The sequence below is a fragment of the Nomascus leucogenys genome, chromosome 18 (genome assembly GCF_006542625.1).
Source record: "Nomascus leucogenys isolate Asia chromosome 18, Asia_NLE_v1, whole genome shotgun sequence".
NCBI classification, from domain to species: Eukaryota; Metazoa; Chordata; class Mammalia; order Primates; family Hylobatidae; genus Nomascus; species Nomascus leucogenys.
Window position 1 is genome coordinate 24758944 of NC_044398.1, and position 17711 is coordinate 24776654.

Genomic DNA, 17711 nt, shown 5'->3' on the forward strand with positions numbered 1-17711 from the left:
TCCAGGTGAACAATGTACTACCTAGATGTATAATAATTTAAATTTAGTGTAAAATGAGATTTTTTAGAACAAATTATATATATATATTTCCAAAACCTTTAAAATGTTTAAACTCTACATAGGCATATGGTGGTCTACTATATATAAAAGGTTTCTGGGAACTATTTAAGAAGATAAAAATAGAGCCACTGACATGTATTTGTATTGTATCTTTGGGAAAACAATTTCAGCATAATATATACTTGTAAAAAGTGACTTAGTAAAACTGTATTCTGGCTGGGCACAGTGGCTCACACCTGTAATCCCAGCACTTTGGGAGGCTGAAGTAGAAGGATTGCTTGAGCCCAGGAGTTCAGACCAGCCTGGGCCACATAGTGAAACTCCATTTCTACAAAAAATAGAAAAGTTAGCCAGGCATAGTAGCACACACCTGTAGTTCTAGCTACTCAGGAGGCTGAAGTGGGAGGATTGCTTGAGCCCAGGAATACAAACAAAAACAAAAAAAACTTTATTCTTCCAAGTCCATAAAGTGCAGCTTGCTTACTTGTTGACAAGCTGCTGAATGTAGAATGAACAGTAATAGGCCGGGTGCGGTGGCTCACGCCTGTAATCCCAGCACTTTGGGAGGCCGAGGCGGGCGGATCACGAGGTCAAGAGATGGAGACCATTCTGGCTAACACAGTGAAACCCTGTCTCTATTAAAAATACAAAAAATTAGCCGGGCAAGGTGGCGGGCGCCTGTAGTCCCAGCTACTCAGGAGGCTGAGGCAGGAGAATGGCGTGAACCCCGGGGGGCGGAGCCTGCAGTGAGCCGAGATCGCTCCACTGCACTCCAGCCTGGGCGACAGCGAGACTCTGTCTCAAAAAAAAAAAAAAAAAAAAAAAAAAAAAAAAAAAGAACAGTAATAGAGTCTACTGGGTTTTAAGTTCCAGCTACTATGAAAAACTATTAAGGAACTAGAAATAGAAAAGAAAAAATGGACTCATAAAGACTTTGTTCATTTCCTTCTAAAATATCCCTAACTCTTATTAAGTGTCTCCATTAAGCCTTCCATACCCACTGACAATATTTCTCGATTCCCTGTAAATGACACTAAGAAAATTCTAGATGCTATATCTCTTATACAGTAACTACATGGAATAAACAGCTTAAGTTAGGAAATTACATTGCCTTTTGACCACACCAGCAATCCCACCTCTGTGTGCTTTGAGGAAACTAGGGTAGCACCTCCTCTTTTTGTACAACTTTAACATATGCTTCAGGTCTCATGTCAAATACTAGATACAATTTGTCAATTTGTTGATCACACTTCGTAACATCAGTAAAAGTCTAAATAAAATCAACCAGAAGATAATAGGCTGCACCAATTGTTAATGAACAGAGGTTTATTTGGAAAGATTGTTCCAAGATTCAGAGCCAGCTAACAATAACCCTAGGAACCCAATTTATTATCGATGAGAGATTCTCACCTTATGCCTCGACAGCTAGAGGACCTAAAGTCTATAACGTCTCCTAAAGCTGGGAAAAGCCTGAGGGGCCCAGGTTGACAGACCTATGTGTAAGAGGATAGAGAGAAGGAACCAAAGTAAAAAGGCAACAACAACTGCCTCGGCATATGAGTTCTTGATTTGGAAAAACCTGCATTGATGGTTCTTGTTCTCTGGTGTAATGCCTCCTATGGCTGCTCTCTTGGCCGTGCTGAAAAGCATACATACAGAGCTGTGCTCTTCATTTTCAAGATGATGTACTGATAAGGACCACAAGCCAGTGGCACTGGGAAAAAGGGATCGTAAGAGACTTTTTCATATTGAACACACATTCGAAGTCAGTTATTTAAGATTTTGCTTCTTGGACTCTTGGTAAGCCCAAATCTTGTTCTAAAAAGAGCAGACTTTTTTGTTTTTGTTTTGTTTTGTTTTGTTTGAGATAGTGTCTCACTCTGTCTCCCATGCTGGAGTGCAATGGTGCGATATGGCTCAGTGCAGCCACAACCTCCCAGGCTTGGGTGATCCTCCCACCTCAGCCTCCTGAGTAAGTAGCTGAGACTACAGGCATGCAGCACCACACCTGGCTAAATTTTTGAATTTTTTTGTAGAGATGGAATTTTGCCATGTTGCCCAGGCTGGTCTCAAACTTCTGGGCTCAAATGATCTGGGTGCCTCAGCCTCGCTAAGTACTGGGATTACAGGCATGAGCCACCACGCCTGACCTGTTTTTGTTTTTTTGCTGCTGTTGTTGTTGCTGTTGCCCAAACTAGAGTACAGTAGGCTCAATCACAGCTCACTGCAGCCTCAACCTCCCAGCTCAAGCAGTCCTCCCACCTCAGCCTCCCAAGTAGCTGGGATTGCAGGTGCATGCCACCATGCCCAGCTAATTTTTTTTTTTTTCTGTGGAGACAAGTCTCCCTGTGTTGCCCAGGCTGGTTTCCTGGGCTCAAGTGATTCTCCCATCTCAGCCTCCCAAAGTGCTCAGATTAGAGATGAGTCATGAGCCACCCCACCTAGCCTTTTTTTTTTTTTTTTTTTTTAATACCTACAAGCCACATTTATCTGCTATAGTGTTTACCAGCCACACTCTGGGGCCTGAGGCTGTGTTTCAGTGAATGAAATATTAAAAAGTACTTTGTTTACTTGCTGACACAGTACAGTATTTGTATCTATTAATAGCATATTGTTATTGTTGGTTTTTTTTTTTTTTTTTGAAAAACACTTTGTTGGAATAATATACCTAAAATGCAGGGAACTTTTAAAAATAGAGAGTGAGGCCAGGCATGGTGGCTCACACCTATAATCCCAGCACTTTGGGAGGCCGAGGCAGGCGGATCACCTGCAGTCAGGAGTTCAAGACCAGCCTGGCCAACATGGTGAAACCCATCTCTACTGAAAATACAAAAACTAGCTGGGTATGGTGGTGCACACCTGTAATCTCAGCTACTCAGAACCCAGGAGGCAGAGGCTGCAGTGAGCCGAGATCACACCACTGTACTCCAGCCTGGGTGACAAGAGGAGACTCTGTCTCAAAAACAATAATAATAATAATAAAATAGAGGGTGAAAGACCACACATCCTATAGAAAAATAAGCAAAAGATAAAAATTAATTCACAGAGAGATCTGTTCTTTAAAGATATATAAAAAGATGTTCAGCTTCACTTAATAAGAGAAATCCAGATTAAAATTATACTGAAATATTTCTAACCCATCAGACTGGCAAAAATTAAAAAGCTGGACAGTATACTATATTGGTGAAGTTGTGGGGAAATGGGCACTCTTACATTACTAGTAGAAATACAAAATCCTTAAACCTCTATGAAGGAGAATCACTAATAAAACTATATATGCATATAGTTACTCATTAACCTACCAGTTCTAGTTCTAGAATTTATCCTGAAGATACGCCCCTAACAACACAAAAATACATATGTAAAAGGTTATTCATTGTAGCATTGTTTATATTTTCAAAACATTGGAAACTATGTAAATGCCCACACATAGGAGATAGATTACAGTGTATTTATACATGGAGATACTATGTAGCTGTAAAAAAGAATGAAGAAAATCTCTACCAATTGATGTAGAATGATTACCAGGAGATTTTGTTTTTGTTTTGTTTGTTTGTTTGAGATGGAGTCTCGCTCTGTCACCCAGGCTGGAGTGCAGTGGTGTGATCTCGGCTCACTGCAACCTCTGCCTCCTGGGTTCAAGCGATTCTTCTGCCTCAGCCTCCCAAGTGGCTGGGGTTACAGGCACCTGCCACCACACTTGGTTAATTTTTGTAATTTTAGTAGAGACAGGATTTCACCATGTTGGCCAGGCAGGTCTCAAACTCCCAACCTCAGGTGATCCACCTGCCTCAGCCTCCCAAAGTGCTGGGATTACAGGCGTGAGCCACGGCACCCAGCCTCCAAGAGATACTTTTAAGTGGAAAAAAAGCAAAGTGTAAGAGAGCATATATACTGTATTACCTCCTTGTGTGTTTAAAAAAAAAAAAAGAAAAAAAAAAGGAAGAAAATGTACATACATCTGCTTACCTTTACTAAAAGAATACAGGTAGATAAACCAGAAAACAGTGAAAGTGGTTGCTTACAAGGGATGGGGAGGAGGACATGGTAAAGAGAATGACTCTTCTTTGAGCATATCTTCTATAGAATTTTTACTTTTAGAAACATGTTAATGTTTTACATATTTTCTAAATATTAAATCAATAAGGATAGAATGTAAGAAATGGGACTAAAACTGATAGCAAACTGAAAAACACGAACCCAACTTTTTCCAATCTTTTCTTAAGTAAAATGAGCTCCCCAAAGGGGGTAAAAAAGAGAGCCAATCTAAGTAACATGCTGAACACAGTATTTGACTACGTCAGAGAACAGAAAATTAACCCTAAACTCTTTTTAGTAGATTTGGATTTTTTTTCTTTTAAAGTTAGGGATGAAGTGACTTTGAAACTATTTTAGATGTATTACAAAAGTGAGTAAATAAATAAATTTGTTGATATTGTTGGGAGCTAGGTTCTCACTACAGAAGAAGGAACATACAAATAATGGGATGAGGAAAGGCAAGAAAGAACCCTGTGGAGATGGACTAGAATTGGAAGTACTGGTGTCAGCTCAATTTCTAAAATAGGTCTCTGTACACATGTATACAGTTATAGATGTAAGTGTGTGTGTGTGTGTGCATGACTATGCATGCATACTTCCTAGCTCTGTTCATTAACAGGGTCTAGAAGCAAAAAGCACACCTGCCACCCAGATCTTGGTCTCTAATACCATTCTATGCTAAAAAGAACCAGTTATCCTCAGATAAATAGCTGATTCCAGGGCATAGCAGAGCCCAGAACATTATGCCAGAACATAAAGAAGTGATCAAAAATAATGTGATGGCATATCCAAGGACACAGGAGCCACTAGCCTGAACAGCTCCCACTGGCAAAAACTGGAATATTTTAAGGACCAAATTAATTAAGGGCTGTAAGGGATTATAAACCATTGATTTAAAAAGAATTGTGGGCCGAGCATGCCGTAATCCCAGCATTCTGGGAGGCTGAGGTGGGTGGATCACCTTAGGTCGGGAGTTTGAGACCAGCCTGTCCAACATGGTGAAACCCCATCTCTACTCAAGATACAAAAGTTAGCCGGGCATGGTGGCTCATGTAGTCCCAGCTGCTACTTCGGAGACTGAGGCAGGAGAGTCGCTTGAACCGGGGAGGTGGAGGTTGCAGTGAGCCGAGATTGTACCACTGCACCCCAGCCTCGCTGACAGAGCAAGACTCCACCACACAAATAAAATAAAAATAACTGTGCATTCTTATTGATAATAAATAGATTTTAAAATAATAAATGGGAGAAGAGGTAGGCTCTTGTTTATGGTAGAATGGTGAGGGCTGATTAGTAAATATGAAAATCATTTCATAGCTGGAGTTGGAAAATCATCACAGTATGAGTTGCTTCAGTTAAAAATTATGAGTGGATACTCAATCTGGGAGGGGGTTGGGACTTTTGATAACGAACAGAATATTTATGTGATTTTTTTTTTTTTGAGATGGAGTCTCACTCTGTCACCTTGACTAGAGTGCAGTGGCGCAATCTCGGCTCACTGCAACCTCTGCCTCCCGGATTCAAGTGATTCTCCTGCCTCAGTTTCCCAAGTAGCTGGGACTACAGGTGCCCACCACCATGCCCGGCTAATTTTTGTATTTTTAGTAGAGACAGGGTTTCACCATATTGACCAGGCTGGTCTCAAACTCCTGACCTTGTGATCTGCCGACCGCCCCCCCCGCCCCCGACCGCTGGCCTCCCAAAGTGCTGGGATTACAGGCATGAGCCACCATGCCCAGCCTAATTTGATTTGAGGATTTGCTCAGTCTGTCTGTCTTCCTTCCTTCCTTCCTTCCTTCCTTCCTTCCTTCCTTCCTTCCTTCCTTCCTCTCTCTCTCTCTGGTCTCTTTCTTTTTTCTTTTTTTTTTGAGATGGAGTTTCACTCTTGTTGCCCAGGCTGGAGTGCAGTGACATGATCTCAGCTCACTGTGACCTCTGCCTCCTGAGTTCAACCAATTCTCCTGCCTCAGCCTCCCAAGTAGCTGGGATTACAGGCAAGTGCCATAACACCTGGCAAATTTTTGTATTTTTAGTAGAGACGAGGTTTCACCATGTTGGCCAGGCTGGTCTCAAACTCCTGACCTCATGGTCTGCCTGCCTTGGCCTCCCAGAGTGTTGGGATTACACGCATGAGCCACCGTACCTGGCCTATGTGATCTTAAATTGTCTATTCACAAACTGCTTGTTAGATGCAAGGGAAAAACTAGGTACTATACAATGGAGAAGTAGGACAACACCTTGATCAGGTGATCAGAATTCCTATCACCAGTGCACAGCAGATGGACATGTCGTGCCTCTAAATGTGACACTTTGAGAAGGATCCATCATAATGTGTGTAGTAGTCTGCCTGGGAATGCATAATCTGAATTTAATCATGAGAAAATATTAGACAAATCCAATATTAGAATCAGTCTATTAAAATTGGGAAAATAAATAAATAATGGGATAAGCACGTCAGATGCAGTGGCTCACACCTGTAATCCCAGCACTTTAGGAGGCTGAGGCGGGTGGATTGCTTGAGTCCAGGAGTTCGAGACCAGCCTAGGCAACATGACAAAACCCCGTCTACTAAAAGTACAAAAAAATTAGCGAGGCACTGTGGTGTGCACCTGTGGTCCCAGCTACTCGGGAGGCAGAGGTAGGAGAATCACCTGAGCCTAGAGAGTCGAGGCTGCAGTGAGCCAAAAAAAATTATGCCACTGCACTCCAGCCTGGGCAATCAGAGTAAGACCCTGTCTCAAATAAATAAACAAATAAATTAAAAATGAGGTAAGGGATGACTATATTCTTCAAAAATGTCCATATCTCAAAAGTCAAAATCTGAGGAAATGTTCCAGATTTTTAAAAACTATAAAGATACCACAGTTAAATCCTGAACTAGATTCTGTTCCAGAGGAGAAAATTTCTATAAAGGACATTATTGGGTAATTGACTGAATTGAAATATGGGCAGTAGATTAGATAACAATGTTACTGAAGCTGATGTTGATGTCCACACTGTAGCTATGTAAGAGAATATCCTTATTCTCAGAAAAGATACACTGAAGTTTTCAGAAGTAAAAAGACATGATAAATGTAACTTCCTCTCAAGTAGTTCAGGGAAATAAAATTGTATGCAGAGAAAGAGTATATGCAAATGATGCAAAATGTTAACAATATTGTGCACCTGGGTAAATGATATACAGATGCTTTTTGTACTATTTTATTCCTGCAACTTTTTTTCTAAATTTGGAATCCTTTTCAAATAAAATACACTTTAAGCAGGCTAATAATTAAAATCTAAACTAAAATTATATTGGGGGGAAACATTATGCTAAGTGAAATAAGCTAGACACAAAAAGACAAATATTGTATGATCTCACTTACATGAGGTACCTAGAATAGGCAAATTTATAGAGACAAAAAGTAGAGTAGCAGTTACCAGGGGCTGGAAGTAAAGAGGAGGGGGGAGTTATTGTTTTATGGGTACAGAGTTTCTTTTGGGGTGATGGAAAAGTTCTCAAAATACATAGAGGTAGTAGTTGCACATTGTGAATGTACTTAATGTCACTGAATTGTGCATTTAAAATTTGTTAAAATAGTAAATTTTATGTTATGTATATTTTTCAAAATAAAGTATCTTCAGGATGTTTACTTCCATTATAAAAGGATTCCCTACAATTACTTAAATATAAACTCCCTTTGTTTATTTAAACAATTTTATACAGCTTTCAAGATTCACATCAGCTACTTTTTGAAGATTCCACTTATAACTGATTATGTAGTATCTGTATTTCATTTTAGTTGGTTTTTAAAAATAGATTATTGAAAAACTGACATTCACCTTGGGCAAAGCTCTTAGCTTTTTTCAGCATCCAGGTTCTCCACTTGTCAAAGCAAAAGACTCTTCAGGATACTTACTTCATCATCTAGTTCTCTTAGAAAAAGGATGCTGGTGGTTTTGCTTCACAAAAATATTTCATAAACATAAGCTTTTTCTTTTTCTCACAATGATAATACCAGGCGGAATGAAGAAAACAGATGTTGCTTATAAGGCGTCTAATAGACATGTTTGCATTGTAAGCTGATCTGACTCTGAATTTGGCATCTGCTCCATTCACTGTGTGGACTGAGCATTTTTGCCTCACAGTTTGGCAGAAAAGTTAATATTGACTTTTGACTGTTACCTGAAAACTCAGTGATAAAATACTCTTACTAAACCTCTTGAGAAAGTGATTTTACAGTCTCAGCAAATGTCTTTAAAATACATCATTCTATTAACCATTTTAATTTTATTCTTTGGTTGGGAATACTTATTTGTTTCATCTAATACAGAGCATTCCCCAAATCTGACTGGGAAAAGTCTGTGTGGTCAGAATGGTAGAAGAAGAAGGACATAAATCACTTATAATGTTCTCTACAGGTCATTATACCACAGCTTCTCAATTAACCTTCATCCCCCTCAGGCTGCCCAGGGCCTCAGGGAAGGCCCAGAAGCCTAGCTGCAGCACAGTTTCTCATAATTATCTGCTCTTGTGTGTATTTGAGTGTTAACTGCAGCAGCTCAGGTTTCCCCTAAGGGGAAGGTAGCCCAGATTCTTCTGCTCTTGACCTGTCTTATTTGCAATTATCCTTTTTTTCTTTTTTCACAGTTTTATTGTGGCATAATAGACATACAATAAACTGTACAAATCTAAAGTGTACAATTGTATAACTTTGGACATATGTGTATACACCCATGAAACCATCACTATGGACATATCCACTGCTCCCATGGCCTTTTCTAATCATGCCTTCCTGCTCCTTCTCATCCCTTTTTGGATTGTTTCCAGTTTGGGGCTATTACAAATAAAGCTGCTGTGAACATTCATTTACAAGTCTTTGTGTGGATATGTGCTTTCACCTACCTTGGATAAATACCTAGAAATAAAATGGGTCATATGATATGCACATGTTTCACTTTTTAAGACTGACAGATGGTTTTGGAAAGTAGTCTTACCATTTTACATTCCCACAATTAGTGTATGAGAGTTCCAGTTGATCACACCCTTGCCAACACTTGTTATAGTTAGTCTTTTCAGTTTTAGCCATTCTGTGAGTGTGCAGTGGTAGCTAATTGTGATTTTAATTTGCATTTCTTTAATGGATAATGATATTGAACATTTTTTCATTTGCTTATTTGGCATCTATCTTCTTTGCTAAAATGTTAAATACTTTTGCCTACTTTGTATTGAGTTGTTTCTGGTATTGAGGTACCAAGCATTTAATTGTGACAAAGTTCAGATTATTTTTTCTTCTATAAAAGTTGTATTCTTAGCCAGGTGTGGTAGCTCACACCTGTAATCCCAGTGCTTTGGGAGGCCAAGGCGGGCAGATTACTTGAGCCCAGGAGTTCAAGACCAGCCTGAGCATCTCTACAAAAAAATGCAAGAATTAGCCAGGCATGGTGGCACATGCCTGTAGTCCCAGCTACTAGGAAAGCTGAGGTGGGAGAAGAGCTTCAGCCCAGAAGGTCGAGGCTGCAGTGAGCCATGAGTGTGCCACTGCACTCCAGCCTGGGTGATAGTGAGACACTGTCTCAAAAATAAATAAATAAATTTTTAAAAAAGAAAAGTTTGTACTTTTTACATCTTACTAAGTGATCTTTAGCAAACCCAAGATCACTAAGATTTTCTCCTGTGTTTTCTCCTCAAGAGTTTTAGGATTTTATTCTGTACATTTATGTCTGTGATTCATTTCAAGTGAATTTTTGTAGATAGTGTAAGGTAAAGGTTGACGTGCTTTTTTTTTCACACATGGTATCTATTGTTCTAATACAATTTGTTAGAGTGTCCTTTCTCGATGGGATTGTTTGGGCACCTGTGTCAAAAATCAGTTGGCTATACAGAAGTAGGTTTATTTCTGGACTCTGTTCAGTTCCATTGATCTATTTGTCTATATGCTAATACCATAGTGTCTTGGTTATTATTCTATAATAAATTTTGAAATCAGGTAGTGTAAATCCTCTGGCTTCGTTCTTCTTTTTCGAAGTTGAGTTTTCACTAACCTAGGTCCTTTGAATTTCCATATAAATTTTAGAAGCAGCTTGTCAGTTTCTATAAGAAAAATCTGCTAGAATTTTTATTGGTATTCCAATGAATTAATAGAAAAATTCCTGCAGAACTGATAATATTGAATCTTCTGACCTTTGAACACTTTATGTCTCTCTATTTATTTAGGCTTCTTTTATATTTCTCAGTGTTGTTTTGTCATTTTCAATGTGCAGGCCCTACACAACTTCTGTCAGATTTATTCTAAGGTACTCCAAATATTTGAAGTACCTTAGAATAAATATGGATAAATATTCTTAATATTAACTTTCTAATCAATTTTTGTTGAGACAGGGTCCTCCTCTGTTGCCCAGGTTGGGGTGCAGTGATGTGATCATAGCTAACCACAGCCTCAACCTTCCAGGCTTAAGCAATCCTCTCACCTTAGCCTTCTGAGTAGCTAGGTCTACAGGCATGCACCAACATGCATGGCTGATTTTTGTATTTTTTGTACAGACAGGATTTCGCCATGTTGCCCATGTTGGTCTCAAACTCCTGAGGTCAAGCAGTTCACCCATCTTGACCTCTCAAAGTGCTGGGATTATAGGCATGAGCCACGATGCCTGGCTTATTCTTAGTAACTTCTAATTGTTCATTGCTCATATGTGTAATTATATATACACATTACCAGTACAGATAATTTATTTTTGTATTTTTAGTAGAGATGGTGTTTCACCATGTTGATTTTGAGACCGTATCAACACATGCTTCCCTGTCCATGTGCGGTGGCTCACGCCTGTAATCCCAGCACTTTGGGAGGCCAAGGCAAGCGGATCACCTGAGGTCAGGAGTTTGAGACCAGCCTGGCCAACATGGCGAAACCCCATCTCTACTAAAAATACAAAAATTAGCTGGGCGTGATGGAAGGCACCTGTAATCCCAGCTACTCGCGAGGCTGAGGCAGAAGAATTGCTTGACCCTGGGAGGCAGAGATTGCAGTGGGCCGAGATCATGCCATTGCACTCCAGCCTGGGCAACAAGAGTGAAACTCCACCTCAAAAAAAAAAAAAAGAACAGATTGACTTGATGGCAAGTTGTTGTGTCTCAACTTGATTTTAGAATAAATATTAGGGGAAGCTCATGATGTTTGGGAAAAGACCTCCCATCCGGGCACAGTGGCTCATGCCTGTAATCCCAGGCCAAGGCGGGCAGATCACAAGGTCAGGAGTTTAAGACCAGCCTGTCCAGCATGGTGAAACCCCTTCTCTACCAAAACGACAAGAATTAGCTGGGCATGGTGGTGCGTGCCTGTAGTCCCAGCTACTCAGGAGGCTGAGACAGGAGAATTGCTTGAACCTGGGAGGCAGAGGTTGCAGTGGCCAAGATGATGCCACTGTACTCCAGCCTGGGCAACAGAGCAAGACTCCATCTCAGGGGAAAAAAAAAAAAGACCTCCCTAACGGTAACGCACAAGACTTTCTCTAATTGTCAAGCCTGAAGAATGAGACAGGTGCTTAGATCATATATTGGTCTGACCCAATATGACATTTCTGCTGCTGTTACACAATACTCATGGGTTTTTTTGCCTGTGTTCTAGGTTTTCTGTCTCAACTGGTCTCTGACAAGCCTCTGACTGAATGTATCCGTGCTGGCCACTATGCAGCAAGCATCATAATTAGACGGACTGGCTGCACCTTTCCTGAGAAGCCAGACTTCCACTGATGGAAGAGCTGAAAACACAAGCCCAGGAGTGCAGACACTGCCCTGATTGCTTCCTGAGAATTCCCATATTAATAAAGAAGAAAATTATCTGCCATTTTTTCCTACTATAATAATGCTGAATCTTAATTTAGAGGGTACAAGGGTACGGTAATGCTTGTAGAATCTTTATTATCTCAACAATCTAAAAAAATGATGTTTATTTCGATAGTTTGATAGTGCCACTTAAATACCAATTAAACAAGAATATAACACTTCAATAGAAATTTTTATTTCATTTTCAATTACTTTGTAAATTCATGTGTATTTAGTACACTGATTCGTTTTTTTACATTTCTGCTTTAAATGCAGATGCAATTTAATATAATAGATTTTTTAACGAATTAATCTTAACATAGTAATCTTTAGCTTTTTATACAAATATATTTAATTTAGGAGTCTATGTGTGTCTATACACACACATACATAAATATACCGCATATACATCTGATAGTCAAATAAGGTACAGAAATTTTATCTTGTCAATTATGCCAAATAATCTCTTTAATATGCACTCAAATATGTAATAAACTTTGGATAATTAAATAATGTGCCAAATTTAAGTTGTATCACAATATTCAAATCATAGTCTTATGGAACTCTGTAATTGGATACAAACAAAAACTTGTCATATAGGAATTTTTTTCTGTCTTTTCCCTGTGTACAGCAATACTGGGCCCTGAAATGATACCCAATTTGTTAACAGAATTATGAAGAACAGCAACATAATACACTGAAGAATAACTTAGTATCAGAGACCAATAAATCATTTTTTTAAGGATGACAAAATGGTATAATTGGACTTCTGGAGTCAGACTTAGTTACCTTTATATGACCTTAGGTAAATCTTTGAACCTCAGTTTCCTTTTTGTAAAATGGGATAATAACCCTTACATAGAAGGTCATTGAGATGATTTGAGAGAGATTACCAAGTATAAGATATTTGTTATAATGCCTTGTAAATGATTAATAAGTAGCTGCTACTATTATGATTATGATTATTTTCTTTTTGAAGAAAAAAGATAATGTTTGTAAAACTGAATTCAAATCATAGGAAAGGATTTGGCCAGGCCAGGCTGTGGCTCATGCTTGTAATCCTAACACTTTGGGAGGTCAAGGTGGGAGGATCACTTGAGCCTAGGAGTTCAAGACCAGCCTGGGTAACAAAGTGAGGCCCCACCTCTACAAAAAAATTTTTAAATTACCCAGCCACAGGCTGGGCATGGTGGCTTACACCTGCAATTCCACCACTTTGGGATGAGGCAGGTATCACTTGAGGTCAAGAGTTCAAGACCAGCCTGGCCACCATGTTGGTGAAACTCCATCTCTGTTAAAAATACAAAAATTAGCCAGGCATGATGGTGGATGCCTGTAATTCCAGCTACTTGGGAGGCTGACACAGGAGAATTGCTTGAACCCAGGAGGCGGAGGTTGCAGTGAGCCAAGATCACACCACTGCATTCCAGCCTGGGCAACAGAGTGAGACTCCATCTCAAAAAAAAAAAAAATTACTTGTGGTGGTTTGCACCTGTAGGCTCAGCTACTCAGGAGGCTGAGTTGGGAGGATCGCTTGAGCCCAGGAGTCTGAGGCTACAGTGAGCCATGATCACAGTGCTGTACTCCAGCCTGGGCAACAGGGCAAGACCTTGTCTCAAATAAATAAATATATAAAGTCAGAAACTTGTATGTTGAACTTTAGAAAGTTGAGCACTATCTGTAGTGCAATTAATTTAAATATAAAGTAGTTTGATATTTTACAGTGGTGCCAAAGCGATCCAATGGGGAAAGGAAAATCTTTTCAATAGATGATGCTATAAAAACTTGATATTCATAAGGAAAAAAAATGAATCTTTGACCCTGACCTCATACCGTACAAAAAATTAGAGATAAAACATTGTCACAACATAAAAGTTAAAACTATTAGACTTAAAGAAGAAAACAGGAGAATATTTTCACAAGTTGGGGTAAGCAAAAGTTCTTGGAAAGAACCATGAGAGCACTAACCATATAACAAAAATATTGATAAATTAGATTTCAAAAAATTAGAACTTTATGTTCATCAAAAGATACCATTAAATTACCCCATAGGCCAGGATACAATAATCACAACATATATATCTGAACTTACATGCAGAATGTATCTTAATACTCTTACAACTCAAAAATACAGATACTTTACAAAAGAAGATATATGAATCACTAATAAGTACATCATAAAGTATTCAACATTGTTATCATGGGAGAAATGAATTTTAAGACCTCATTGAGAATACTACTACACTAGAATGACTAAAATTAAAATGACAACACCAAATGTTGGAGAGGACATGGAGCAACATTGCTGATGGACTGAACAACCACTGAACATTGCTGTTGTAAACTGAACAACCACTTTGGGAAAAGGCCCTTAAGTTTTTCATAAAAAAGTAAACATATGCCTATTCTTCATCCAGTTGTTGCACTTCTGGGTATTTACCCAACAGAAGTGAAAGTATATGTCCACCAAAGGACTTGCAGCAGTTTTATTCATCATTGCCAAAAACTGGAAAGGAATAGTTGTCCATCAACGGGAGAGCAGATAAACTGATATATTCAAACAGTGGAATAATACTTAGCAAAAGAGGACCGAGTGTGATGGCCCATGCCTGTAATCCCAGCAATTTGGGAGAACGATGTGGGAGGATCACTTGAGCCCAGGAGTTAAGACCAGCCTGGACAATATAGTGAGGACCCCATCTCTACAGAGAAAAAGCAAAATTAGCTGGGCATGGCGGTGCACACCCGTATTTGCTACCCAGGAGGCTGAGGTAGGAGAATTGCTTGAGCCCAGAAGGTCAAGACTGCAGTGAGCCATGATTGGGTCACTGCACTCTAACGTGGGTGACAGAGGGAGACCCTGTCTCAAAAAGAAAAAATAGTAAAAGGAGGAAATTAACTGCTGATAAAACAACATGAATCAGTTCAACAATTAAAAAAACCTTACTGAATTAAACCAGATACAAAAGCATACAAACTGTGAGATTCCATGTATTTGAAAGTCCAGAACAAGCAAAACCAACCTATAGTGAAAAAGAGCAGTGGTTGCCTTTGTAGGGGAGGAGGGAAGTGGAAACTGACTAGAAAGGGTCGTGAGGGGACTTTCTGAACTGATGATGATGTGCTGCATCATAATAGGATTACACAGTTACATGCATTTGTCAACACTCAGGAAATAGCCCACTTAAGTTGTGATTTCATTATATTTAGGTTTTACCTCACACACACAAAAAGAATTATAGGCTGGCCACGGTGGCTCACACCTGTAATCCCAGCCCTTTGGGAGGCCAAGGTGGGTGGATCACTTTAGCCCAGGAGTTTGAGACCAGCTGGGCAACATGATGAAACCCCATCTCTACAAAAAAAAAAAAATTAGCTGGGCATGATTGTGCATGCCTGTGATCCCAGCTACTCAGGAGGCTGAGATGGGAGGATCACTTGATCCCCGGATGTTGAGGATGCAGTGAGCCTTGATTGCACAACTGTATTCCAGCCTAAGGGAAAGCCTGCCTCAAAAAAAAAAAAAAAAGAATTATATGCAAATAATGAATTCTGGGTAAATAGAATACATACTGATAGAGATAAACTGTACTGAGGTTTTCGACCTATGGTAAAGTGCATCAAGAAATAAGAAACACAAAGAGGGAGATGAGTAGATGAAAGATAAGGTAAATATAACAAAATTTTTTGAGACGGGGACTTACTCTGTTGCCCAGGCTGGAGTGCAGTGGCACCGTCTCGGCTCACTACACAACCTCCACCTCCTGGGCTCAAGCAATTCTCATGCCTCAGCCACCCTAGTAGCTGGAATTATAGGCATGTGTCACCACACCTGGCTGAGTTTTGTATTTTTAGTAGAGTTGGGGTTTTGCCATGCTGGCCAGGCTGGTCTCACTCCTGGCCTCAAGTGATCCTCCCACCTCAGCCTCCCAAAGTGCTGGGATTAAAGGTGAGAGCCTCTGCACTCAGCCAATTTCCTATTTTTTAAAAGGCTGAATAGTATTCAATTGTGTATATAGATCATATTCTAAAAATTCATTTATCCATTGATGGGCACTTTGGTTGTTTCCATATCTTGGCTATTGTGAATAATGCTGCTGAGAGCATGAGAGAACAGACATATCTGTGACATACTGACTCCAATTCCTTTGGGTATATGCCCAAGAAGTGGGATTGTTGGATCATGTGGTAATTATATTTTTAGTTTTTTGAGGAACCTCCATGCTGTTTTCCAGAACGACTGTACTAATTTACGATATCACCAACAGTATGCACGGGTTCCCTTTTCTCCACATCCTCACCAGCATTTCTTATCTTTCATGTTTTTGATAATAGCCAATCTAACAGGTGAGAGATGATACCTCATTGTGGTTTTAATTTGCATTTCTCTGATGACTAGAGATCTTGAGCATTTTTTCACATATTTATTGGCCATTCATATGTCTTCTTTTGCAAAATGTGATTCATGTCTTTTTCACATTTTAAATAGGGTTATTTGTTTTCTTATTACTGAGTAGTTTGAGTTCCTTATATATTTTGAGTATTAGCCCCTTATGCGATGTGTGATTTACAAATATTTTCTTCCAATTCGTGGGGTGTATTTTCACTTTATTAATTCTTTACTATGGTGAAGCTTTTCAGTTTGATATAATCCTATTTTTCTATTTTTGTTTTCATTGCCTGTGCTTTTGGAGTCATATTCAGAAAACTGCTGTCCAGATCAATGTCATGAAGTTTTTCTCCTCTTTTCTTCTAGTAGTTTTATAGTTTCAGATGTTACATTTAACTCTTTACACTCTGTCTTCCAGGTTGAAGTGCAATAGTGCAATCATGGCTCACTGCAGCCCCAGTCTCCCAAGCTGAAACAATCCTCCCACCTCAGCCTCCCAAGTAGCTGAGACCACAAGCATGCACCACCACACACAGCTAATTTACTTTTTTTTTTTTAATAGATGGGGTCTCCCTATGTTTCCCAGGCTGGTCTCAAACTCCTAGGCTCAAGTGAACCTCCCACCTCAGCCCCCCAAAGTGCTGGCATTACACAGCACCTGGCAAAGTTGTTTGTTGTATGAGGTGAGATAAGGAGCTATTTTCATTCTTCCATTTATAGATATCCACATGTGGAAGAATGGAAGTTTTCCCAGCACCATTTATTGAAAAGACTGTCCTTTCCCCATTGTGTGTTCTTGGCACCTTTGTCATAAATCAATTGACCATAGATGTATGGATTTATTTCTGGAATCTCTATCCTATTCCATTGGTCAATATGTCTGTTTTTAATGCCAGTACCATACAGTTTGGTTACTATAGCTTTCTAATAGATTTTGAAATCCAGTAGTGTGATGCCTCCTCCTTTGTTCTTTTTAGTCAAGATTGCTTTGGTTATTCAGGTCTTAGGTGCTTCTATATAAATTTTAGGATTTTTTTTCTCTTTCTATGAAGAATAGTATTGGAGGCCAGGTGTAGTGATTCACACCTGTAATCTCAGCACTTTGGGAAGCTGGGGCAGGCAGATCGCTTGAGCTCAGGAGTTTGAGACCAGCCTGGGCAACAAAGTAAGACCCCGTGTCTACAAAACATACAAAAATTAGCCAGATGTAGTAGCATGCACCTATAGTCCCAGCTACTCAGGAGGCGGAGGTGGGAGGATGGCTTGAGCTTCGGAGGCAGAAATTGCAGTGAGTACTCCTGCCTGGGCAACAGAGCCACACCCTGTCTCAAAAAAAAAAAAAAAAAAAAAAGAATGACACTGGAATTTTGATAGGGATTGCATCACTTTGGGTAGTGTGGACATTTAAAAAATATTAATTATTCC

The 17711-nt window shown here is 39.5% G+C and overlaps 1 protein-coding gene across 3 annotated transcripts in view; it reads left to right on the forward strand.

Annotated features, from left to right (window-relative positions):
• Window positions 1–12406, forward strand: part of ADK (adenosine kinase) — a 581536-nt gene extending 569130 nt beyond the window's left edge. For 2 of the 3 annotated variants that reach the window (XM_003271274.4, XM_003271273.4), the window contains one exon: window positions 11700–12406. In XM_003271274.4, coding sequence (XP_003271322.1) covers window positions 11700–11824 — 125 coding nt within the window. In that variant the 3' untranslated portion in view covers window positions 11825–12406. The remainder of the gene's footprint in view (window positions 1–11699) is intronic. The other variant, XM_003271272.3, reaches the window with a different exon arrangement.
• The last annotated feature ends 5305 nt before the right edge of the window (window positions 12407–17711 follow it).